The sequence below is a fragment of the Jaculus jaculus genome, chromosome 20 (genome assembly GCF_020740685.1).
Source record: "Jaculus jaculus isolate mJacJac1 chromosome 20, mJacJac1.mat.Y.cur, whole genome shotgun sequence".
NCBI lineage: Eukaryota > Metazoa > Chordata > Mammalia > Rodentia > Dipodidae > Jaculus > Jaculus jaculus.
Window position 1 is genome coordinate 5,742,174 of NC_059121.1, and position 27,093 is coordinate 5,769,266.

The 27,093-nt window shown below is 54.0% G+C and overlaps 1 protein-coding gene across 1 annotated transcript; it reads right to left on the reverse strand.

Moving 5' to 3' along the window:
- On the reverse strand, positions 1-27,093 carry LOC101616059 (palmitoyltransferase ZDHHC11). Its single transcript, XM_012950550.2, is given in 7 exon segments — positions 1-260; positions 8,456-8,611; positions 12,049-12,173; positions 13,969-14,070; positions 14,765-14,943; positions 21,312-21,586; positions 26,889-27,093. Coding segments are annotated over 7 exon segments (1,302 nt in total).

The window sequence follows — 27,093 nt, forward strand, 5'->3', positions numbered from 1 at the left end:
CTACCACACGCTACACACGCTTCCAGAGTCCCCAGGCGGTTTCAACAGCTCAGGGTATGGCCTCGAGTTCTTTGTGCAGGAAGCGCCTGAACGCCAGCCCCAGCCCCCCATGCCCCCCGTGATCATGACGTAGCTGGACAGCCATACCTTTTGAAAGGTCACTTTCGTCCCCGAAGACGCCTTTTTCTGGTCTGCTGAGCCTACATTCTTCTTGAGATGGTCCTGCATTATGTAGTCAAAGGTGCTCATGTTCTTGGCCCCTGGAAAGAGGAGAACAGAAGAGGACAGGGGCTGGAGAGGTGGCCTAGTGGTTAAGGTGCTTGCCTGCAAAGCCAAAGGACCTAGGTTCGAGGCTACAGGACCCGCATGAGCCAGATGCACATGGTGCAATATGCAGCTGGAGTTCATTTGCAGTGGCTAGAGGTCCTGGCATTCTCATTCTCTCTCTAACAATAAAATAAATTTTATGTATATATAAAATGTTTTATATATTATATTTATATGTGTTATATATATTATATATGCATATTTTAAAAGTTAAGAAAAGGAAAGGGCAGGGTCACCAGATACCCACACACAGCACCCCTACACAGCCCGCTATGGCAGGAAGCCAGTGCCCTGGCCTCACAGACCCACTGCCCCAAAGCCAGGACAGGGAGCCAGTACATCAGGCCAGGCAAGCAGAGCCCTTTAGGAGCCGATCGGTCCCAAAGCAAGTCCCCAAGCCAGCACTGCTGTGAGGAGTCACAGGGCAGCTGGGCTGTGACGTCGCCGCCACCGCCCCTGAAGCACGGTGGCCGTAGGCGGCCAGGGGAAGCCCAAGAAGGTCCACCTTGTTCTGAGGGTTCAAGTGGCCCCTCATCTGCAGGGTGGTGGCCAGTTGAGGACACAAGAAAGCCCCGCTGATCAGAGTGCCGGGGGGGGGGGCCCTGGGCGGACCTACCACCCCTAGGTGCTGTGCTCAGAGCGGACAGAGACGTAATGGATGTGAGGCATGTCAAGCGGCTCCAGCTCAGCCTGAGGCTCTGGCTGTCCCACTCGACGGGAGAACCTGGGTGATCGCAAGAAAGTGTGACGCACGCATAGAGAAAAGAGCAGCATCTGTACGGAAGGGCTCTGGGCCCCATCTCAGTCTCTGCTCCCAGGGAGCCAGGGCCCTGACTCTTATAGCTCTTCTCAAAATGAACACATGTGGGAACAGGTGGTTTGCAAGTGCTTCTGGGGAGCTGAGTGGCCACCCACAGCCCTATTTGCAGCTCAAGCAGCAGATGGGGTGCGCCACCCCCTCCCCAGAGGTCCTGTGAGGATCCGGTTGGGTGCGCATCTCTCTAGGTCCACTGGGGCATGTGCCAGCCTCCTGAGCCCCCACCGGGTCAGGGTGAACCTGTAGACCTTCCCTAGCTTACGTGCGTGTTGACACAGCCCTTGTGGCCTGGGTTTGTACAAATGTCATCTACACCAGGTGATGAGTGACGAATATCCCCGGGTCCTTCCGTGAGACCAGGTTGCCAACAGCCGGCTCCAGCAAGCGTGTGGCTCCTGCCTCGTCTTCACGGAGTTCGGCACCTCGCTCCCGTGGGGGTCATCAAGGGACTCTCGGTGAACACTCTATGGGTTGCGCGCGGGACAGTGAGGACAGACATCCTGCAGCCTGGCACAGGCAATAAGGTTCCAGCCCAACTGAGCAGCTACCCAAGCAAGAGTCCAGGAGGCTGACAGGAAGCTGGAAGAAGCCATGCTGCACGCACTTCAATGGGAGAAAGAGATACCACCAGTGAAGATACTCAACAGTGGACACTACAAGCCTTATCACTGGCCAGTCAGGCCAAATGAGCCAACGGGTACAATAGTGGCACATCTGTCATGGTGGAAAACAACTGGCCTCTAATTGGACTGGAGGCCCGCTCTAAGGGAGGGAATACATCCCTGATACTGAAAACTTAAAACAGGGGCAGTCATGAGCCCTAGGGGTATATATAACATCTGCTGATGTCTGGATAAATGTATATACTATGCTTACCAAACTGCCCAGTAAGCACTTCTGTTAATATTTATACCCTTATATTAATGCTATTCTCACTTTGGGTAGAGAATCTACTCTTTTCAGATGGCAGTGACCTTGGGACGACTCAGAAGTTATCATAGTGCTGGAAAGAAGTGACTTGAATACCAAGTAACATCTCAATCACACCTTCCAAGGCTCAGGGTCTAACGCGGAAGAGGTGGCGGAAAGAACGTAAGAGCCAAAGGAAGGGTAGGACTCCTTACAACATGCTCCCTCCAGACACAAAATGGCCTGGATCTCCATGACCTCACAGTGCCTGACACTACCTACACAAGACCATCATGAGAGGAGGAAAAGATGATGACATCAAAATAAAAGAGAGCCTGATTGAGATGGGGAGGGGGTATGATGGAGAGTGGAGTTTCAAAGGGGAAAGTGGGGGGAGAGAGGGCATTACATGGGATACTTTTTATAATCATGGAAAATGTTAATAAAAATTGAGAAAAGGGCTGGAGAGATGGCTTAGCGGTTAAGCGCTTGCCTGTGAAGCCTAAGGACCCCGGTTCGAGGCTCAGTTCCCCAGGTCCCACGTTAGCCAGATGCACAAGGGGGCTCACATGTCTGGAGTTTGTTTGCAGTGGCTGGAAGCCCTGGCGCGCCCATTCTCTCTCTCTCCCTCTATCTGTCTTTCTCCCTATGTCTGTCACTCTCAAATAAATAAATTTTAAAAATAATTGAGAAAAAATAAATAAACAAAGTAAGACAATAAAAATAAATTTAAGAGAAAGAGTCCAGAAGGGCAGCCAACCACACACACACACACACACACACACACACACACACACACACACACACACATTCGATTCAGAGGGCTCCAGCTTCAGAGGAGCCAGCCTGCAGAGTCACCTTGGCCAGGACCACGCTTCTTGGCCAAACGGCTTGATCTGTCATATTGATGCTTCTGGAGAAGACAGAGGAAGACAAGTCACTGTCAGCGTTCTGGGAGAGAAATGGCTTGCTGGGGACTCGGAGCCGTCACTCCTCCGCAGCACAGGGGCTGAGCGGCACTCTCTTGGTCATCTTAGCCCACTGCTAAGATGCCAGCATGGAGAACCATCCCTGACGGGCCTGGCGACAGTAGCAGCAGGAACAAGATGGGTACAGGGTCACAGGTCTTGGAGTCAACGGAAAGTGCGTCGTGAGGGGTGGAGAGATGGCTTAGTGGTTAAGGCGCTTGCCTGCAAAGCCTAAAGGCCCAGGTTCAATTCTCGGGACCCACCTAAGCCAGATGCACACGATGGCGCATGCATCTGGAGTTTATTCGTGCACCCATTCCCTCTCTCTCTTTCTGTCAAATAAATAAATTAATTAAATATTTTTTTAAAGTGGGTGTGAGTCATCTACACTGCAAAGCTGGGGTGACAAAGGAATTCCAGAAACCTCAGTCCCACAGCCCCAGTTGACCCGGGAGTCAAGTCAGGATTGCTATAGCTACTGGCCTGCGCCAGGCCTTCCTCTTAGCCTGCGTCCAGGTGGCATGTGGGCCCACTGCCAGGCGTTGGGGATCTAGTGAGGACGCTCTGCACTGTACTTTCCCCCATTCCTCAGTGTGGCACTGGTGCCCCGTGTGCAGCCTGGGCTCTCCAGCTGGGCTCTGTGTTGACTGAGCCACGTGAAGGCACCACTAGGGAAACCCTGGGGAATGCGCCATCAAATGCCCGCCGGGCCTTGAATCTTGTGAGCCCCGTTCGCTCTCTCCAGTCCTGAAGAGTCTCGTGTAGCAGATCTGCGTCCCAGGCTCTGTTTTGAGAGGTCGGGCGTGGTGGCAAAAAGATGGCAGAGGTCATGGTAGCCATCGTGACCCCATCGGCTGACTCTTGGGAACTGCACGCCCTCGGAGAATGCACCGTCCCTGTTCAGAGGTTGGTTCTATGAACGAATGCCAACAGTGTCACATGCCCCTGACATATTGAGGCATGACCTCTCACTCGGGGGACTCCGAGTCTTCAAAGGGTCTTTGAGCTTCTAGAAGGCTCCAGATGCTGTCAGCGTGTCTCTGGGCTCCTCCTCAGCCTGAATGAACGGCAAAGAATGTACCCAGCCTGTTGGTCCTCCTGGGATGTTGAATGTAGTAATGAGGATGGTGCCAATGCTGGGCTCGGAAGCGTTAGCCCAGGCTGCCTCACGTGTGGGCTGTGTATTCCTGGGACCTTGTCTCTGACAGGTGGGGACAGCTGCCCACTCCTGGGTCCTTGATGCCAAGTGTCTTACATACATATAGAACAGCTGGTACAAGGTGGACCACGGCGTCTTGCGCATTCCAGGGGCCACATTCCCATCCAGACGACTTCTACCCAGCTCTGAGCAGAGGCCAGCAGCACTCAGGGATGCTCACTGTCCGGGGCCAGCACCCCGAGACTCCCCAGCTCGAGTCCTTGCTCATGCCGCGTCGTCCGACAGCCATCAGCTACGCCCGGCCCCCACTTCCAGCCCGAGTTACATGCAAACCACGTCTCATCATCTCCGTTCCCTTCTCCTCCAGAACGCGGACGACTCCACACCTCACCCGTGGGGTCCTGGCGGCTCCCCCAGCAGTGCTGGGATGTTTTCACGGGCACAAAGCCTGGCACATGGGTAAGTGTGCTTTGCCTAACAAGAACTCCCTGTTGTGTCCTTGAATCTGCACTGCCTGGGGTATGTGCCTCCCACAGGGAGAACTGGCATAGCCCCTTCCTGCTCACCCTAACTCCAAAGGCAGAAAGAGCAAAATGTGGATAAAGAGAGAGGTGAGTTCCAGACGGGGGTCAGACTCCAGGAAAGACAGAGCTGCAGGTAAATCTGAAAGCATTTAAACATGACGGAAATTTCTCACAAAGCCTAGAAAGTAATGATCTGGTTTCAAATTCCTGATTATAAAACTAGTGGAGGGTTGTAAAGTAACCCCCAAAAGATGGCGCATTCCCCAGGGTTTCCCTAACATGGAATAGGAGGCATCTTTAGGTCTTATTACAGACAAGGCAGCCTGTGGCATTCTGGGAGAAAGATGGCCACTGTCGCCTTTGGTCTAAAAGTTGGGTTCTATTCCACTCCATACACATCTAAGCATCTGTGTAAGAGTGTATTGGGATGTTCCTAACTAAAATCTGGAAACATAACTCAGAAATTCACCCGCATGATTAAATCCAGTGGTCTTCGCTGAGCTTTCGTTAAAACAATAAAATGTAAGCCTAAAGCAAGACAACAGTCATCACAAGATTTAGGTCAAAAGACAAGTGTGGGGCTGGAGAGATGGCTCTGTGGTTAAGGAGCTTGCCTGCAAAGCCAAAGGACCCAGGTTTGATTCCCCAGGACCCACAAATGTAGATGCACAAAATGGCGCATATGTCTGGAGCTTGTTTACAGTGGCTGGAAGTCATGGCGTGGCCATTGTCTCTCTCTCTCTCTCTCTCTCTCTCTCTCCCAATCTCTCCCTAATAAATAATTTTTTTAAAAAGTTTTTAAAACAAGTGTTGGGCTGGAGAGATGGCTTAGAGGTTAAGCACTTGCCTGTGAAACCTAAGGACCCCGGTTCGAGGCTCGATTCCCCGGGACCCATGTTAGCCAGATGCACAAGGGGGCGCATGTGTCTGGAGTTCATTTGCAAGGGCTGGAGGCCCTGGTGCACCCATTCCCTCTCTCTCTTTCTCTCTGCCTCTTTCTCTCTGTCTGTCACTCTCAAATAAATAAAAAATAAACAAAAAAAATTTTAAAAACAAGGGTAAAAGCTGAGCATGGTGGTGCACACCTTTAATCCCAGCACTTGGAAGGCAGAGGTAAGAGGATCACCATGAGTTTGAGGACACCTTGAGACTGCATAATGAATTCCAGGTCAGCCTGGGCAAGAGCAAGACCCTACTTTAGAAAAACAAAAAACAAAAAAACAAGTGCAGGGCTGGAGAGATGGCTTAGCTTTTAAGGTGCATGCCTGCAAAGCCAAAGGACTCAGGTTCGATTCCCCAGGACCCTCAAATGCAGATGCACAAAATGGCACATGTGTCTAGAGTTCATTTTCAGTGGCTGAAAGCCCTAGCATGTCCATTCTCTCTCTCTCTCTCTTCCCTGTCTCTCTCTAATAAAATAATAAACATAAGGTTTTAAAAACAAGTGTAGGGCTGGAGAGATGGCTTAGTGGTTAAGTGCTTGCCTGTGAAGCCAAAGGACCCTGGTTCAAGGCTCGATTCCGCAGGACCCACATTAGCCAGATGCACAAGGGGGCACACGCGTCTGGAGTTCCTTTGCAGTGGCTGGAAGCCCTGGCGCACCCATTCTCCCCACTTACCCCCTCTGTTTCTCTCTCTCTCTCTCTGCCTCTTTCTCTCTCTGTCACTCTCAAGTAAATAAATTAAAATATGCTGGGCGTGGTGGCGCACGCCTTTCATCCTAGCACTCGGGAGGCAGAGGTAGGAGGATCGCCGTGAGTTCGAGGCCACCCTGAGACTACATAGTGAATTCCAGGTCAGCCCGGGCCAGAGTGAGACCCTACCTTGAAAAACCAAAAAAATAAAAATAAATTAAAAAATAAAAATAAAACAAAAAAAATTAAAAACAAGTGTAAAAGCTGGGCGTGGTGGCGCACCTTTAATCCCAGCAGTCGGGAGGCAGAGGTAGGAGGATCACCATGAGTTCAAGGCCACCCTGAGACCACATAGTGAATTCCAGCTCAGCCTGGGCTAGAGGGAGACCCTACCTCAAAAAACAAAAGAACAAACAAACAAACAACAACAACAAAACCCTAGTGTGAAGAAGCACATTTGTGAGTTTGGGGTGACCCTGCTTGGGGGAGCCTGTGACGGCGATCGGGGCCGGGGTGCTTCTCCGAGGGAGTTCACTCTGTCAAGCATAGCTGCAGGTAGCATCTCTGCAGAGCCTCGCCTGGCTTCCAGCACCCTCAAGGTAGGGATAAGGCTGCAAGGAACCAGTATCTACAGGAGTGGCCCCGCTGCCCTCGTTTTGGGACATCCACTGAGGATGCTGCCCAGGGCACCCCTGTCAGGGACCAAAGAGGCTTCATGGCCAACGCCCTCGGCCCACACAGAGAAGGAAGCGGCTCCAACTCCCACAGACAGGCTTTCCCCGCAAGCGCGCCCCTCCCCCGCTCAACACAGCTGTGGGTGCCGATCCTCCTTCAGCTCCGGGCCGAGGGAAACTTGTCCATCGAGCTGAAGACTTGTCATGGTTACAATTTCTACCTGGTGCCTTTCTAAATCCTTTCCGAACCTAATCCTTCTGATCTTGTGTATAAATCTACATACACTTCTTCTTCCTTTTGGTTTGGTTTTTAAATATTTTTATTTATTTATTTATTTATTTATTTATTTATTTATTTATTTATTTGACAGAGAAAGAGGGCGTGGGGGCACGCCAGGGCCTCCAGCCACTGCAAACAAATTCCAGGCACGTGTGCCTCCTTCTGCATCTGGCTAACGTGGGTCCTGGGGAATCGAACCTGGGTCCTTTGGTTTTGCAGGCAAATGCCTTAACTGCTAAGCCATCCCTCCAGCCCTTTGGTTTACTTTTTAGAGGTAGGGTCTTGCTCTAGCCCAGACTGAGCTGGAATTCACTCTGTAGTCTCAGGGTGGCCTCAAACTCATGGCGATTTTCCTACCTCTGTCTCCCTAGTGCTGGGATTAAAGGCATGCGCCACCATGCCCAGGGGTAAATCTACATCACTTTTTTTAAGTTTATTAATGTGCATGAGAGAAAGAGAGAGTGAGAAAGAGAGAGAACAGGAGCACCAGGGCCTCTAGCCACTACAAACAAATTCCAGATACAACGCACCACCATGTGCATCTGGTTACATGAGCTCTGGGGAGTTGAACCTGGGTCCTTAGGCTTCGCAGGCAAGCTCCTTAACCACTAAGCCATCTCTCCAGCCCTACATTTCTATTTCATAATGTTCTGCTCTTGTCTAATGTTCTATTTCCTCTTCTCTGAATACTAAAGTCTTCTCCTGTGTTCTCTGCAGGCCTTGGATCATGGGCTAAAAAAAAATTTTTGTTTTGTTTTGTTTTGTTTTCAAAGTAGGATCTCACTCTAGCTGAGGCTGACCTGGAATTCACTATGTAGTCTCAGGGTGGCCTCGAACTCACAGCGATCCTCCTACCTCTGCCTTCACAGTGCTAGGATTAAAGGCGTGCGCCACCACGCCCGGCTATTTTTATTTTTTCGAGGTAGGCTCTCACTCTGGCCCGGGGTTGACCTGGAATTCACTACGTAATCCCAGGCTGGCCTCAGACTTAGGGGCAATCCTCCCACCCCTGCCTCCCGAGAGCTAGGATTAAAGGCGTGCGCCACCACTCTGGGTTTTTTCCTTTTTTTTTTTCCTATGAGCCTATTGAGGCAAGGCTGCCCAGGACACCACCTGCCTCGGGACAGGTAAAAGCAAGGGGCAGGGCTGGGGGAGATACGTACTCAGGTAGATGTGGATGAGCAGCAGACGCCCCAGCATCAGCAGGCTGATGAGAGCCAGCAGCAGGACGGGCGCGATGATGGAAAGGACCACGGGGGTCCTCACCTCCACGGGCCACAGCGGAAGGAAGAGCAGCCAGATGTTGTCCGACTTCACTTCTGCGGAGACACCAAGAGGCACGTCCACCCGGCGTCTGTCCACCCGGCGGCACTTGCGGTCAGGTTGAGCCGAGGGACCGAGCTTTGCGGAGTGGCCCAGGACAGCCAGCTAAGGGAGACCTCCTGGCCGACGGGGGTCCGGTCCCACCGTGAGTCCTACGGCCCCCAGCGGCTGTAGCTGCCATTGCGATCTGCACTTGCCCAAGCCGATGCTTTGGAGAAGCGCGTGAATCCCGGGACACAGAATGAAGACCTTCCTGCCACCGCCCGCTCTTCCGCTGAGCCTCAGCCCTGTGCCCTGGACTAGCCACCTCACGGAGACCACAAGCACCAAGTCCCGTTGGCAAATCTCTTGGCCAGGGTTCAACCATGGCCTTCAAAACCCAAGCAGGACTGAGAGATCCCTAAGGCCTGTGTGGCAGAACAGCAGATGCCCAGCTCCCGGCGACACATGTTGCCCTTGCGGCACATTCTCGGAGGGTGCTTGGCTTTTTCTGGAATGGGCTTCTGGGCAGGCCAGTTGAAAAGGGGAGAGACACACATGGCTTTTGGGGCTGGGCTGGGCTGGACTATGTGTACAAATCCACAGGCAGCTTGATGAACACACCAGCCCACGGGCTGCTGGGCTCAGATCACTAACTCCTGTGGTGTCCTCTGTCGGAGCAGCGAGTCGCCCCCCACACCTGGGGAGCCCACATGGAGCCAGTGCTCCCCAGAGGGATGTGTCTTGTCTCCAGGAACTACATCGGAGATCCTGGTCCGCAGGCTCAGCCTGGGCCTGGAGCCTCCTTCCTTTCTTTCTTTTTTTTTTTTTTTTTAATTTTTTATTTATTTATTTGAGAGCGACAGACACAGAGAGGAAGACAGACAGAGGGAGAGAGAGAGAGAGAGAATGGGCGCGCCAGGGCTTCCAGCCTCTGCAAACGAACTCCAGACGCGTGCGCCCCCTTGTGCATCTGGCTAATGTGGGACCTGGGGAACCGAGCCTCGAACCGGGGTCCTTAGGCTTCACAGGCAAGCGCTTAACCGCTAAGCCATCTCTCCAGCCCCCTCCTTCCTTTCATTCTCCTCACACCCCACCCAAGACAGAGGCCCAGTCAGCATGGCGATAGTTCTAGGAAGATGTTGTGCTGCCCACGAAGAGGACATGATGGTGGCTTCTAGAAAGTGCTCAAAAGCATCAAGAAGCCCTGGGTGGGTTATAAGGGAAGTGGGGGCTGTGGCCTTCCAGAAGGAACCCACAGCATTCTTTTTTTGTTTTATTTTATTTATTTGAGAGAAACAAGCAGAGGAAGGAGAGAGAGAGAGAACGGGCACACCAGAGCATCCAGCTGCTGCAAATGAACTCCAGGCACACGCGTCCCCTTGTGCATCTGGCTTACGTGGGTCCTGGGGGAGTTGAACCTGGGTCCTTCGGCTTTGCGGGCAAGCACCTTAACCACTAAGCCATCTCTCCAGCTCCCTGCCCACCCTTTCTTCTTTATGATGCATGAGTGTGTGTGCAAATGTGTGTGCGGTATGCATGTGAGTGTGAACGCACGGCACAGTGCCCGCATGGAGGTCTGAGGAGAACCTCAGGGCGTTTGTTCTCTCCCTCTGCCTTGCTAGAGACAGGGCGTTCCCTCTTGTCTTTGCCACCGTGTGTGCGCCGATCTCACTGGCTCGTGAACTTCCGGAGTCTCCTGGCTTCCCCTCCCACTGCCATAGGTGGGTTGCGACTATAGACACTTGTGTCACTAGGCACTCAGCTTTACGTGGGCACTGGGGAACCGAACTGGGGCCAGCACGCTGGTAAGCAAGTGCCTTGAAAACCTGCTAAGCCATCCCTCCAGCCCCACAAAGCTCTTTCTTAAAGGACATTCTCGGGGGGCTGAAGGGATGGCTTAGTGGTTAAGGCCTTTGCCTGCAAAGCCAAAGGACCTCGGTTCAATTCCCCAGGACCCACGTAAGCCAGATGTACAAGGGGGCGCATGCATCTGGAATTCATTTGCAGTGGCTGGAAGCCCGGGTGCACCCATTCTGTCTGTCTCTCTCTCAAATAAATAAATTAATTAAGTTTAAACAAAAAGAACATTCTGGGGCTGGAGAAATGGCTTAGCAGTTAAGGCACTTGCCTATGAAGCCTAAAGACCCAGGTTCAATTCCCCAGGAGCCATGTAAGCCAGATACACAAGGTGACAAATGCGTTTGGAGTTCGTTTGCAGTGGCTTGCAACCCTGGCGTGCCCACTTTCTCTATATATCTGCTTCTCTCTCTCTCTCTCTCTCTCTCGCGCACACACACACACACACACACACACACAAAATTTTTTAAGAATTATGGGCTGGAGAGATGGCTTAGTGGTTAAGCACTTGCCTGTGAAGCCTAAGGACCCCAGTTCGAGGCTCGGTTCCCCAGGTCCCACGTTAGCCAGATGCACAAGGGGGGCGCACGCGTCTGGAGTTCGTTTGCAGAGGCTGGAATCCCCGGCGCGCCCATTCTCTCTCTCTCCCTCTATCTGTCTTTCTCTCTGTGTCTGTTGCTCTCAAATAAATAAATAAATAATTTTTAAAAAATTATTTAAAAAAAAGAATTAAAAGCACATTCTGTCATGCGGGATATTGTAGGATAAGAGGGTAAGTGACATGAGAGGCCTACACTTTCCTGTCACAGGGGTCAGGGGGACTCCTGTAATTCTTGGAGCAGAAATGGACTAGCCCTTCCCTGGGTGCAGGAAAACCAGCAGAGGAGCTTCCCACGTCAGTGTCCTGGGGCTGTTATGACAAATGACCATAAGCCAACAACATGTGGAAAAGACACTCATCTTCCCACCACATGAAATTATAGAGTGGGCATAGCTGCCTGCCCACCCCCCCGCCGGGCTCCAGAGTGGGGTCCTTCCTGCCCTTCGCAATTCAGGGTCGGGGGACCACAGGTCCTCCTGCGCTTGAAGCTGTGCTGCCCAGCCTCTGTCCCCACGTGGGCTTTGTGTGTCCACACCTCCTTGTCTCCTCCATGGGCACTTGTCATTGGATTAGGGCACCTGGGTGATCCGGGGTGGGCTCCTCATATGCCCAAAGACCGTTTCTTCAAATAAGGTACCATCTCCGGTCTGTGTGGGCAGGTGGGCACATCTTGGCGACCACAGTTGGCTTAGCCCCTCTTGCTCCATGCCGATGTCCGTACCCATGGCCTGGCCTCCTGAGCTCATTTGGTTGGCACATTGCTCAGCTGTCCCCCAGAGCCCTGAAGCTCCGTCTAGCGACCCTTACACTGTTCCTTGTCCTACAGCCAGCTACCTTCCTGCAAGACAAGACCCTGCCCGTTCCATTCACGAGGCTCACAGGGTCCAATGTGTCTTGGTGCCCAGGCTGGCTAGAGGGTGAGGGACCCAGAGACTGAAGGGTGACACCGGAAGTCTGAACACTCGGCCCAGGACGCCAGGCGGCAGCGGTTACCTTTATACCGGGGGTCTGTGCGGAGCTGGTGGGGGTTGACAAAGTGCTGGATGACAATGTACAGCAAGATGACGATGACGATGATCAGGCTACCCACGGCTGATGCCACGGTGAAGAAGAAAACCCTGGGCCACGGCAGTGGGGACAGAGAGAGACAGAGAGAGGTGAGTAAGCATGAGGCCACGCAGGACAGGCCAAGCGTGCAGTTCAGGGCCACGTGGTCCCCACGGGTGTGGCGTGGGCACCCCCACGGGAGTTTCTGCGGCCCTTCCTTCCCTGTGTACTTTGGCCCACTTCGTTCATGCACTCCAGGTAGGTGCTGGACTCTGATGACAGAAGGCACGTGCCACAGTCCCCACAGCCTCCCACGTGAGCCCTCCCTCTACTTCTTCCATTCTGGTGTCTCCGAACAGTGACCCTGACGGTAAGATAGAAGAGCCGAGCGCTGGAGAGATGGCTCAGCGGTTAAGGCGCTTGCCTGCAAAGCCTAAGGACCCCAGTTCGATTCCCCAGTGCCCACGTAAGCCAGATGCATGGGGGGGGCACATGTGTCTGGAGTTCGTTTGCAATGGCTAGAGGCCCTGGTGTGCCCATTCTCTCTCTCTCTCTCTCTGTGTGTATGTAATAAATAAATGAATAAAAATAAATATTAAAATATAAAAGTAATGCTCTGGTTTCTCTTCAGATCATATAAAATATAAAAGTAAATATTAGCAGTAAAGGCACTCGCTTGCAAAGCCAAAGGACCATGGTTCAATTCCCCAGGACCCACCTAAACCAGATGTACAGGGTGGCACGCGCATCAGGAGTTTGCTTGCAGTGGCCGAAGGCCCTGGCATGCCCAATCTCTCTCTCTCTCCCCTGCCCCGCTTTTCTCTCAAATAAATAAATAGATTTTAAAACAAAAGATAGCAGAGCAGAAAGCCCATCAACTGGGAAGAGCCTTGTCTTCCGGTGAGCATTTCCTGGGCGTGGCCAGCTCTTTCAGATGCCACAGCCTCTCATTCCTTCACTGTCTCCCCAGACTCGACTTGTCCTCACTTCCCCCCTTTCCTTCCCCCCAGCTCTCTGCCGCTCAGTTTTGGGGGATGGCAATCGCATTTACCAGGTCACTGTTCCCTCTCAGCCTCTCGACCCCTGCGGGATGAAGTGACAGAGGCCGGGGCTCAGCCCTGCCTTGGTGAGACCGGGCAGCACCTATCACCCTCTTGCTCTCGTCTGGCCCCACCTTCCCCCACACAAAGGCCAGCTGTGAACGCCACAGCAAGCACACTTTCTCCTGAAGCGACAGACCTGTCCCTGCCCTCTGCCCGCTTGTGGGTGACCTGCACCCTCACTGCCCCAACCTGCCTCCCTACAAGGCACCTGGCAGCATTTTACCAGCCGGACAAAGGGAGGTACTTGATGGGGCCGTGGGACAGATCCCCTGCCATGATCCCCTCAGTGCCAGCACCATGGTGACAAATCGCCCACAGGCGCCGCGTGGAGGGAGCTATTGCATTCTTCCCGTCCGTCTTTGGAACAGACCGATGGACGACGTGGGCTCTCACATCGGTTTCTGCAGCCCCCCCCCCCCCGACTGTGGGCAGTGCCTTGAGACGGCTTCTGTAGCCCAGGGTCAGATCGCTGCTCTCGGGTTGGCGGCCTTAGCATTGAGAAGGCGCACGGGTCCGACAGAGCAAGTTCAGGGGGCTCAGCCAGCTCTGTCCCCTGACATGCCATGATGGGATCTTTCGCGACGAACGGGCTTTGGTGAGTGTGAATTTGACCCACAAACTCGGGGGCAGTTCCGCCAAATCCATGTCAGAACGGAGCAGGACATGGGCACTGAGCTCTGGGAACCAGGGTGTGCGCCCCCCACCCCCGCAACCCTGTCACCCACAAGGTCCAGCCCACAGCCTTGTGCCCGTGCCTCCTCACATGTAGTTTCTCTTGCCCACACAGTTGTTCAGCCACTTGCAGTGGTGGTCAAAGCCGGACACACACTTGTTGCACGAGATGCAGTGTTTGGTGTTTGGGCTCCTGAGAGGGAAATCGGGGGGAGGGGAATGGGAATGGTGCACTGACTCCAAGGGTACCATAGACACTGGGCGTCTGACAGGGAACGGACTGCTGAGGCCTTCACCTGGGGACAGATAGGACGCTACAGACCTGGACGGAGGACACGGCCAGCCCTTCAAGGGAGAGGAACCTATGCCCCGTGGGCGGTGCTCCCTGAAGGAGAACGCTGGCCTTCCTGTAGCGAGTCTCAGGTACTGGGTAGGACTGGGCAGAAGCTGAGATTGGAGGAGTTCATCCTGCACCCCACAGGGACTTCCCGATCGGCAATGTGGTGGGCTCCCCTCCTTGGGCCCTGGACCCCACCAGGCATTGGCTGAAATCTTTCCCTACTGCCAGTTTGGGGACATGGGGCGGGGGTCATCCAGGATTAGATGCTCTGACCCCACCCCCAACATAGGGACACCCTTAGAATGACACAGCCAGCCGCAGCTCTTCACCCCCAAGGAAACAAGGCACGGGGGGCTGCATAAGGCATGGCTTTTCCCTGTGGAGCTGGGACTGGGGGTACGTACCACCCACAGTGTGCCAACCCGAACTGGGCACAGCCCAGCCGCGGAAGGCCGGGCCAGGCCACCGCGTGGGGGCCGAGGGGGTTCTGCAGCCGAGCCCCTGCAGGTGGCTGTGGCCCTTGGGGACGCCCAGCGCGGGCACTCACACCATGAGTTCACACAGGTGGCAATACTCGTTCTGGATGACGTGGGTGTGTTTGGTTCGGTCGAAGATGGGCACGGGCTCCGAGTAGTTCTTGGTGAGTCGGACCATGTCTTCAGCTGGGTCGGTGGAGGTGGCAACCAGGTGCACAATGACGTGGAAGGTGAGCAGACCACCCAACACCTGGGGGGGGGGGTGGGCGTTAAGGAACACACAGCCCTGAGCCTGCTGGACGGGGTCCCTGGTAAGACAGACAGCAATACGGACAAAGGACGGACCCTCAGCCGCTCCTTTCTACGTGCGTTCAGCTGAAGCACTGAACACATCGGAGGCCTGTCCCTGAAATCCTTCACGTGACCAGTGTGAGGGCCGTGGCCGAGACTCACTTCCCACCCGGAAACAATGGCCTCCGAGGCCCACAGCCATCTACCCGGTCGTGGGTGTCCCCCAGGCGGGGAGAGGCCTCAGGCAGCGGCAGGTGGACCCAGCTCGGGCCACGTGGGTCCTGCCAACAGCGGACAGCCTCCAGAGCCACCGTGCAAAGGAAAGGGGTATTTGTCAGAAACACAAACAAAGGCCTGATGACCATAAAGGGGGGGGGTTCCCCCAACCTTTGCTCGAGTTGGGGCTCCACCTTCAGGGACCCTCAGACTCATAGGCTCCCCGAGGATCTGTCCAGCTGGGTTCTACGTAGCCCTGGGAAGAGGGTCTCTGTCCCCTGGTGAGGAAGACATGTTCTTGCAGGACCACAGGTTAGCGTGGGCCATCGGGTGCCCTCCATCTCTGCCCCACAGGTAAACAAATAGAAGGCGATGACAAGCCTAGGGGCTCCCTTCCCCCCTCCCCAGCTGTTTGGTCTTGGTAAGCCATCTAGGGGAAGCCACTCGGATCCTGCACAATAGGATCTAAGCTTGTGCCAAAAACGGGCTGTCCTGTGTCCAAGTGGCACAAAGGCCGAATATTCACGGTAGCGGCTCCACAGTGATGCTGACCGAAAAGTTGACCAAAGAATGGTTGACCCCAAACAGAAGCCCCTTCCCCGTCACGGAGCCACCCTGCATGGTTAGGGGTTGAGCTTTGTGCAAAGGTGCTGGGGTTCCCCTGATGAGGATCCACAAAGAAACAGTGACGCATGGCAGGCTGCAAGAGGCACTGGCTGACTCCTAACACCCAAACCTGGGTGCAGGTCCTGTCTTGCTCCCTCTGTCTTCCAAGCCCAAGCTGGCCGGGGCTTTAGGCACCGGGCATGGGCACAGGGCTGGGCATGGGGCTCAGAACACAGAGGTGACTGTGAGAAAGACCAGCTGAACAGGACTGTGGCATGAGAGGCTGGACAGTGTGCGCAGAAATGGGCGGCGGGGGGCGGGGAACGCCCAGCCAGGCTCTGGGCGAACACGCTTTGCCAGATCCGGAGGGCAGGACAGGTTCCCAAGGCCCTTCGTCAGAACCCACCGCGCCGGGGCGGAGCCCGCCCGATCTGCTCTGTGCACTGTAAACGGTGGCTGCGTCTCCCGGCAACTGCCCCCGTCCCCCGAGGCTGAACCGAGGGCGGATGCATCACCCGTTTGCGCGGCGTCTAGAACCCGGGACGTTGGTGGGTAAGGGCCGGGCTGAGGACAGCCTAATCATGCAATCTAGTGCACGCCCCTGGCCCTGGAGTCAACCTTCTGTAACCAGAACGTGGTGGGCACATGGAGACCCCGGGGGGGGGGCACTACTGAGCTCACCTCCAGGCCCTTTGCCACCACAGTCTGTGACAGCCTCAAATGCCAAGTCACCAACATCGACTGTCCTCACCAACAGCCCTATGGCTGGGGACTCCCCGGACACAAGCCCATTGTGGGGAGACCACAGCTGCAAAATGGAGGTGCTCAGGGTGGGTCGGGCCCAGGTTCTACAGGACAGCCAGAAGGCCTCCCTTTGAAAGCATCGACCTGAAACAATAGGGCTCCACTCCCATGAGGACCCTGGGGTCACAGTACCTTCCCATGAGGCCGACAGTAGGTAACGCCTTTCGCCAAGCCCTCCCGTCCAATGCTTGCCCAGGTGACACTTTGGCCAGCAAATTTGGTGCCGCCCATGGTCCACCCTGCCACCCATAGGAACTATATGGGTGACATTCTTGTACTTCATTTTGCCCCAGGTGAGCCTGGTTGGCCAACTCCCCTGCTACACTCTGGGGTGACATTCCCCAAGTGGGAGCCCAGAATAGAAACTTCCTTGGTCTTTGACTTGTCCTTCACGTGAGCCGTCTCTGTTGGATAGCAAAGGGTGAAAGGAACAGGGCGAGGCCTCCCTCCACGGAGGCCGCCTTCCAGCTCCCTCTGGAAGTTTCCATCTGGGAGCCAGTGAGACCCGCAGCTGGCTGGAACATTCCCTAGCAACAATCTGTGTTTAGTAAATAAACAGAGGAAGGGAGCCAGGCCGGGACGCCACCCTCCTCAGGCTCCTAACACGGGTGACCTCTCCCCCGTCCCTCATTTCCGCAGGAAGAAGAGAGTCGCCCAACATTCTGGGGGTACGGCCGGGGCACGTGGGTCCTCCAGGGCCGGGCAAGTCCCAGGGTTACCACAGCAGCGGAAGGCACACCTCCTGATGCTACGCTAGGCTGCCTCCACATTAGCATCGCCTCTGGTCCAGTGCAGGACTCACAGCGATTTCCGCGGTTAAATAAAGTGCCCGGGAACTTGCAGCGGATCTTATCAACTGAGCCATGGTCTCTTCCCTTGACACAGGGACGGGGCAGGACCATCACGGACCACGGACCACTAGTGTGCCGGGCCTTCTCTTCTGTGCCACAAGGAGGTTCAAGCCTTTGCTCTGAACCTGGTTTCCCTCCGGTCTTTGTCACAGCCAAGCCGTGCACTGTTTCGGATCTGGACCCTGACCAGTTAGTTCACCCTCCTGCGCAGCCCCGCGGGACGCCTTGCCGGAGCCACGTGTGGCTGGTGCCCTCTAGTGGCCATGCATAGTGCCACGAGCCCTCACCAGAGACCAGAGCGAGGCCGGGACGGGCGGACGAAAGGATGCAAAAGGAAATCTGCAGGGCTGGAGACAGCACTTGCCTGTGAAGCCTAAGGAGCCCGGTTCGAGGCTCGATTCCCCAGGACTCACGTTAGCCAGATGCACAAGATGGAGCATGCATCTGGAGTTCGTTTGCAGTGGCAGGAGGTTCCCTCTCTCTGTCTGTCACTCTCAAATAAATAAAAATAAACAACAAAAAGAAAGGAAATCTGCAGAAAGCCTCTGGGAACCACTGAGGGTAGGGGGACCGGGGTTCCAGGAAGAAACCAGACGAGATATGAAATGAGAAACTCAGAGCCCTCCTGAAAAGACCCAGGGACAAATTAGAGGTCAAAAGAGGACAGAAAATGGTCCGGTTACAACACGGCCACATGCAGAGTCCCCCAGTATAAACGGACCTTGCTCGTAAACAGAGTCAAAAATGACCAAGGCAAATGAGGTCATTGGAAACGACTTGATCTAATAGGGTCACGGCCCTTATCAAACGGGGACAGAAGACAGAGAGACATCGGCGACAATGTGTCCACCGGCCAGGGACAGGCATGGCAGATGAGCTCAAGCTGTCCTTTCTAGGCTGTGGAGGTCAAACGGCAGGTCCGCCCATGCCATTCAACACACCTATCCATGCACAAGACCTGCACAAAGAAGGCTGGTGAGATGGCTCAGCGGCTAAGGTGCTTGCCTGAGAAACCTAAGGACCCAGGTTCAATACCCCAGGACCCACGTTAAGCCAGATGCACAAGGTGGCGCATGTGTCTGGAGTGGGGGCCCTGGCATGCCCATTCTTTCTCTACCTGCCTCACTCTCTCAAATAAATAAAATAAAATAAAACACACGAGTGTAAACTTCTGCTAATGCTTTTCTGTCAGTCGGACGGGCAGCAAGGTGTTTACCGGACGCCTCAGAAACGCTGTAGCCATGGCATCGGCAGATGGGCACCACCCTGGGATCATTCACCCAGAATAGATTCTGGGTTTGTAATTACAAACGTGGTGCTCCAAACGCGGTGGCACACGCCTTTAATCCCAGTGCTCGGGAGGCAGAGGTAGGAGGACTGCCGTGAGTTTGAGGCCACCCTGAGACTGCATAGTGAATCCCGAGTCAGCCCCCCTTGAAACAAGAAAATCAAACAAACAAGCAAATTCCTATCAAGGACCCATGGGACGTTGTTAGAGAACTTTCAGATGAAGTCTGGGAGATGAAAGAATCACCATTTAGTGAGGGTACCCTGTCTTGGACTGCATGGTGTGAGCCGTGGGGTCACTGTGGGCAAGAGTAACACCCTCCTGTCCCCCATTACGCATGGGGCCCAGGATGCCAAGAGGCTGAAAAACACACAGGGACCATCAGCACTGCTCTTTTTTCTTTCTTTTTACATTTTTTTTTTAAAAATTCATTCATTTATTTGGGAGAGAGAAATGCAGAAAGAGAGGGAGAGATAGAAAAAGAGGGAGAAGGAGATAGAGAAAAAATGGATGTGCCAGGGCCTCCAGCTACTGCGAACAAACTTTAGACGCATGTGCCAACTTGTGCATCTGGCTTAAAATGTGGGGCCTGGGGAGTCGAACCTGAGTCCTTTGGCTTTGCAGGCAGGCACCTTACCTGCTAAGCCAAGTCTCCAGCCCACATTTTTACATTTTTTTTATTTTTTATTTAGACGTTCGGAGGGGCGAGGAAGAGTCCATGGACCAAAGAAAGGGGAATGGATGCACCCATGTGGTCTAAGGGCCCATATGTCCGTGGGCCTGGGGGGGGGGGACAAAAATATCTTTTCCCTGGCACCAGCTACGCTGCCAGGGTGGGGACGGACAAAACCTTACCAGTGGTGAACATCTCAGGTGCTGGCGGACGGCTCAGGAGCCAGAACAAAAGGCAAAAGCACGTCAACACGGCCCTTGAGCTCTCTATTCCAGAGGTTTCAGGGCTCTGGGGCTGGTGGCGGCTTCTCAGATAGATGTGAGTGGGGCGGAGGGCCTGGAGAGAGGGCCAAAGTGGATGCCCGACAGGCCAGTGACAAAATCCAAGAATGCTGGAATCTCATGAGGGCACAACAGGGTCTATGGGACGCGTGCTGGGTCTGGTGAGTTGGGCCTCCGAGGACATCCTGCACCCCACGGGAGGAAGGGAGGGAGCGGAGCTGGCAGTGGGCTACGTGTCTGTGGAGCGGGGCACACAGGCCGCACGTTCCTGTCCCCTCCTCAGGTGACGCCTGAGCTCCCACCTATGTCTACGCAAGGCTGCGACCTGCCCCGGCTCAGACGCCTACCGCTCTGCTCTGGTGAGACTGGGAAGGATCTGGGCCTTGACAAAAGCGTCTCTTGGAAATAAATAAAAAGTATATTTTAAAAAAGAAAAGTCTGTTAAGGGCTGGAGAGATGGCTGAGCGGTTAAGGCGCTTGCCTGCAAAGCCAAAGGATCCCGGATCAATTCCCCAGGACCCACGTAAGCCAGATGCACAAGGAGGCGCATGTGTCTGGAGTTCCTTTGCAGGGGCTGGAGGCCCTGGCGCACCCATCCTCTCCCTCTCTCTCTCTCTCTCCCTCTTTACCTCTTTCTCTCTCTCAAATAAATAAAGCATATATTTTTTTAAAAAAAGCTTCTCCTAGAAGCAGATGCTACTGCCCACTCCAGTCTGCGTGTGAGACAGGCAGTCGGGCATGAAGCCATTGTCTGCGGCCCGTCATGCTGACCTCAGACCACTATCCAAACAGGAGCTGAAGTTGCAAGACAGACCGAGCAAGAACGGACCCAAGGGCTGGAGAGATGGCTTAGTGGTTAAGGCGCTTGCCGGCAAAGCCAAAGGACCCAGGTTCGAGTCCCCAGGACCCCTGTAAAGCCAGATGCACAAGGTGGCGCACGCGTCTGGAGTTCATTTGCAGTGGCTGGAGGCCCTGGCGTGCCCTCTCTTTCACTCTAAAATAAAAAAATAATGAATAGACTAAAACAGATGTCGAGGTCAACTGGGTGACAGGGACCCTCTGATACCACAAGGAAGTGAGAGAGATGCAGGCCTCTCCCTCATCCTGGGGCACCATATCCGAAGGGCATATCTAGGAGGCTCTAGGAGCCAGCACTGAGGCTCTGTGGGAGAGGGATGACAGGGCTGTGGGTAGGTGGCAGCCAGATAAGGGCTCAGACGACTTCTGATGTTCTTGCTTACTGAAAAGTGGCTTCTCTCTGCGCCACAACACAGAAGGGCCTCTGTGCACACTGGGGGGAAAAGCTGAGATGATTGAAGCCCGCCGCTGCGTCCCTTCCCCTGCGTCACCATTTCCAGCCCCTTCCCCACCACCTGAGGTCCAGCAGACCCCTCCGTCCCCAGCAGAGGAGATGAACCTGGAGCACGAGCCATGCCGGAAACCATGGGGACAGGCGGGCCAGGGCTGGGCAGGGACAGAGCCCATCATGTAGGCATGGTGGAGCCCTGGCACCTGTCTGCCTCTCTCTTTCTCAGACCTTCAGAAGACCCCCTTCCACTTCTAGGACTCAGGCAGCCCAAGGGCCCGTCGCGCCATCACAAAGGATACAGCGTAGGCAACGTGCTTCCAGACACCAGGCAGGAGGGGAAGAAACATTCCGAAGGCCACAAATGACAAGAGCAGTAAGGTCGACCAGGATATGGCCTGGAAGATGTGCAGGGGCGGTGTCCAGCCATTGACCCTGGACAGGCGGGGTGGCACAGTCTTCTTCTTGTTGGCGTCCCCAGCTTCTGGGAGCACCCGGTTCCAGTTCATTCCACAGATGCCCATCTACGAGACAAAGGACATTGGGGGGAGGAGGCATCGGTCACCTGCGGCATCACCTGCCATCAACAAGGAGGGCACCAAGACCAGGCCAAGTGCTGATGCCCACAAGGAAGATGGGTATGGTTGACTGGAGCCCACCGGAGATCCACGGCCAGCAGACACCCATCCACATCAGGGCAACTGAGGCTTGTGAAACAGGCTGTGGGTGCTCTGTGGGATGAGGAACCTGACAGTTCCACCTGCATGCCCGTCAGGAACTGGACAGCCAGAAGTTCTGGCATTCTTGGGGGAGACCTTTGCTAACTGCTGCTTAGCAACAGATCTCGGGGGCTTGTTAGAAGAAAGCCTTCACAGCCACGGTGCCGCAGTGGGCGGAGGGGAAACTGAGGTAATTCAGGACAAGTGGACAGGCTGGCTTTTCACCCAGCAGAAAATTCTTCAGCACATTTCCGCAAGTGCAGGGTGAGACACCACCGCACCATAGATGGACGGGGAAATCCCTACCCAAGAATGGGAAGCCTGGCCCCCAGGCAGCTCTCGGGCCTCCAGGTGTCTGAGCTGACCCGGTGGCTCGATGGCCCCTCCTGACCCAGCAAAGGTGGACAGGGACTGTGAAAGACGCCCACGGTCACTGTGCAGTGGGACTTGGGCCGGGGGGCGGGTGGGGAGCTGCAAGCCAACGTGAAGAGCTTTAGAAGACTGGGCCACGTTGTGCCTTGCAGAAAGCCCTTCGCTGACTCAGAAGGAATGTTCTGAAGGAGGGGCTTCTGAAGCAAGTCTATCGCTCGGGGTAGAGGGACGTGGAACGTGAGCCTGACAGTAAAACGAGTCCTCGTGAGCCGAGTGTCCCTGTCCCTGCCCCAGCCTCGTGCTCTCCGGTGACCCCAGAAGGGCACGGGCCATAGGCTTCGGCTTCCTGAGTGACAGGAGGCCACCTGGAGAGTCCAGAGAGCTCTGTGGCTGTGAGAAAGACCAAGGGGTCAGGAGGAGTCAGAAGGGATCAGACACGAGGGGACGTGCCCACATGACCTCCCACAACACGTGAAGTCCGGGTGGACGTGCTGGCTGGCAGAGGTGTGTGGTGACACCAGAATGACTCTCTGGAAAGGTCCATCGAGGAGCCACCACAGCCAGGTCAGGAGGGGTTACTGTAGCAGCAGAGACGGGGTCATAAGATAAAACCTAAAGGGGCTGGAGAGATGGCTTAGAGGTTAAGACATTTGCCTGCAAAGCCAAGGGACCTCAGTTCAATTCCCCAGGACCCACGTAAGCCAGATGCACAATGGGGCACATGCGTCTGGAGTTTGTTGGCAGAGGCTGAAAGCCCTGGTGCACCCATATTCTCTCTCTCTCTCTCTCTCTCTCTCTCTCTCTGTATATATGTGTGTGTCTTTCTGTTTCATAAATAAACAATAACTTTAAAAAAAGAGTTGAGAAGGCAAATACTTAGTAGCAGTAAGTTAAGAAGGAGACATAGGGCTGGAGAGATGGCTTAGCGATTAAGCACTTTCCTGTGAAGCCTAAGGACCCTGGTTCGAGCCTCGGTTCCCCAGGTCCCACGTTAGCCAGATGCACAAGGGGGCGCACGCGTCTGGAGTTCGTTTGCAGAGGCTGGAAGCCCTGGCGCGCCCATTCTCTCTCTCCCTCTATCTGTCTTTCTTTCTGTGTCTGTCGCTCTCAAATAAATAAATAAAAAATAAAAAAAAAGAAGGAGACATAAAGGGAAGAGAAAGGAAGGGAAGAGGGTACTTAATAGGTTGGTATTGTATATATGTAAGTACAATGATTGAGATGGGGAGGTAATATGATGGAGAATGGAATTTCAAAGGGGAAAGTAGGGGGGGCGGGAGGGAATTACCATGGGATATTTTTTTATAATCATGGAAAATGCTAATAAAAATTTTAAAAAACTATAAAAGTAAAAAAAAAAAAAAGAGTAAAACCTGAAGACACATGCACTCTTAGAATTTCCACAGTGGAGTTGTGTGGAGGATATGAGAAACATCACAGGAGGGTTTAGGATTATATTTGGAAAGTGTAGATAAGAGAGAGAAAGATGAGACGTAGATTACAGCCTATGGTACGTAAACATGGTATTAGCATTACACGCTTTTTTTTTGGTTTTTCGAGGTAGGGTCTCATACTAACTAGCCCAGGCTGTGTTATAGCCAGGGTCCCCTTGCCAGTGTTTGGCACACTCTCATGTTGCTATGGTCCATCTTATGTTGGCCAGGGGGTGATGTCCACCCTCTGCTCATGCCATTGTTTTCCCCTGCAATCATGGAGCTTCCCCCTTGAGCCTGTAAGCCAAAATAAGCCTCTTTTTTTCTCCACAAGCTGTTCTTGGTTGGGTCACTTCTACCAGCAATGTGAACCTGACTGCGACAATAATTTTAGTCCCCGCACTCGGGAAGCAGAGGTAAGAGGATTGTGAGGTGAAGACCGAGACCACACAGTGAAATCCAGATCAGCGAGCCCCTACCTCAAAGCCTCTCTCACACACAAAACAAAATCCGACCTTGGGCCGGGCGTGGTGGCACACGCCTTTAATCCCAGCACTCGGGAGGCAGAGGTAGGAGGATCACCGTGAGTTCGAGACCACCCTGAGATGACAGAGTTAATTCCAGGTCAGCCTGGACCAGAGTGAGACCCTACCTCGAAAAACCAAAACAGACAAACAAACAAAATCCGACCTTGGGCTGGGGCGCGGCTCAAGGTAGAGTGCTTGGCCATTTTCGACTTCTTAGAGTATTTGGAACTCAAGATAAACCTTCGTAAATGATAAGCGGAGGGGGGGGGGGAGTTGTGAGAGGTCTTTGGAGGTTTGAGAATAGTCAGCTCTGCAGAGAATCACTCCAGCAATTGCTCCAAGTCTGAGGAGCACTGTGAGAAAGGGGTGCTGACCTTCCTACAGTTACCTCCGATCAAACGCAGGGTGCAAATTCGTCTCACGTTATATTAAGTTAAAAATCCTCAGAGGCTGAAGGCAAGCTGCAATTGGTGACAACGGTGTGTGCCCAGCGCTCCACGGCAGGCTCGTCGGCATGGGCAGAGGGCACTGCAGGCCCTGGTGGGAGGCAAGTCCCTTTGCCAAGGCTACAAGGATAAGTACCTGGCATAGCGTCACAGGCTCCTCGCTCCAGTGACCAGCTCTGTGCTGTTAAGGCTTCTCCGGAGACTAACTGGGAACCTGAGGAAGACCAGAAAGGTGTGCGCTCACTGGAGATGAGAGGTCTTCCACGGGACAAGAGGGACGCCTCTCCCTCCTTGCTCTCATAGGGGACAAACATCTCCTTTCACAAAACTTCAAATGTTCTTCCCACTCATTGACGTATGTGGAAAGGACCAAGGTGTAACTTTCTACTTCAAGTTCTTATTTCAGCTGGGGCATGGCGGCGCACGCCTTTAATCCCAGCACTCAGGAGGGCAAAGGGAGGAGGATTGCCGAGAGTTCAAGGCCACCCTGAGACTACAGAGTGAATTCCAGGTAGGCCTGGGCTAGAGTGAGACCCTACTTTGAAATAATTTTTTTGTTTTGTTTTTTGCAGAGAACACGGGAGAAAACTTTAGTATTCAAAGAAGAGGAAATAGAACATTAGACAAGAGAGGAACATTATGAAAAAGAAATGTAGGGCTGGAGAGATGGCTTAGTGGTTAAGGAGCTTGCCTGTGAAGCCTAAAGACCCAGGTTCAACTCCCCAGAACCCACGTAACCAGATGCACATGGTGGTTCGTTGCATCTGGAGTTTGTTTGCAGTGGCTAGAGACCCTGGCACTCCTGTTCTCCCTCTCTCTCTCTCTCTCTCTCTCTCTCTCTCATGCAAGTTTATAAACTTTTTTTTGTATTTTTAACGTTTTATTGGAATGCAGTAATATGTATGTGCTTACATTTTATCTGCATCTGCTGAATGGTCACAGGAGAGATGCGCAAGATATAAAGTATTTAAAACCTGGCTGACCTGGAATTCACTATGGAGCCCCAGCCGCAAGTTAATAAACTTTTAAAACGCAATGTAGATTTACACCTGGACGTGGTGGTACTCGCCTTTAATCCCAGCACTCGGGAGGCAGAGGTAGAAGGATTGCCGTGAGTTTGAGGCCACCCTGGGACTCCATAGTGAATTCCAGGTCACCCTGGACTAGAGACAGACCCTACCTTGGAAAACAAACAAACAAAGAAAAAAAAAAGTTCTTGGGGCTGGAGAGATGGCTTAGCGGTTAAGCGCTTGCCTGTGAAGCCTAAGGACCCCGGTTCGAGGCTCGGTTCCCCAGGTCCCACGTTAGCCAGATGCACAAGGGGGCGCACGCGTCTGGAGTTCGTTTGCAGAGGCTGGAAGCCCTGGCGCGCCCATTCTCTCTCTCTCCCTCTATCTGTCTTTCTGTCTGTGTCTGTCACTCTCAAATTAAAAAAAAAAAAAGAAAAAAAAAGTTCTTATTTCCTGTGAGATCAGAACAATCCAGAAAAAAAAAAAAGAAAAGAAAAGAAAACAGGGATAGCGCCTTTCTTCCTGTGCTCACATCATCTCCTGGCTCTGCCCCGTGCCCACCTCGCTGAGCCTGGAGTCCAGGCATTGCCTCGTTAGGAATATACGCAGGGACAGCTTCCACAAACACACGCTGAGTGTGCAGGGAGCTGCTCCTGAAGTGGCCCACACGATGCTTAGCGTGTCCACCCACCTCCGTGGGCCCAAACACGCATGCCCAGATCCCTCCTTGACACAATCCTGCCCCACGTGTTCGAGTGACAAACGTCAGAAATGATAGGAGGACAGCAACGCTGAGGACTTCCCTAAGGGGTTGGGTGCATGCGTGTCCCGGTGCCCCATCCTCCAGGGACGCCTCGGCCACCGTGAGGGGACGGCACCAAGGAGGCGCCGGGCATAAGAAGGAGAGCAGTCAGCATTGACCACACAGGGCACGTAACAGTAGTGAGCCACCAGGGAGTGTGCCCACCTTCCTCGTGACCCAAGGCGACACACACACGCCCACACACAAGCCGCTGATACAACAGACGGCTGCACTCCGACACACGCCCCCAAGCCCGCTCCGCACTGCTGGATTCCTCTAGCCGCCTGATAGGGCCCTTGATGTCCCCTCTGCCCGGCACCCGTCCCCATTCTGTCTGTGTCCTGTCCTGCCAACTCCAAAGTCACATTGGACCTTCTGAACTGGGGCCCCTCCCTCCCTTCCTCCCTCCCAGAGCTCAGTTGATCCGCTCCAGAGTTTGAGGACCAGAGGTGTGTGTCCCTCGTGGGACTGGAGAGACTTGTGACTTTGGGTCCAGACGTCAGTATTTCTGGGGGCTGCCGGCACCCGAGGCCTTTCCAACTCAGACCTCTTGTTTCAACCCCAACCCACCCCCATAGGTTATCCGGCTCCAGCAAGGGACACTGCCCTCGTCACAGACGTGGCCACAGCCAGCATTCTCAGAGCTTCCTGCAGGGGCTGCTGCCCACGGCCCCAAGTTCTGTCCCGGTCCTAGGTGCCACGGTCCCCTCTGCATTGTCCCAGCACCGCACTGGTTCCTGAGGACTCTGGCCAGCTGTTCTCCCGAGTTCCTCAT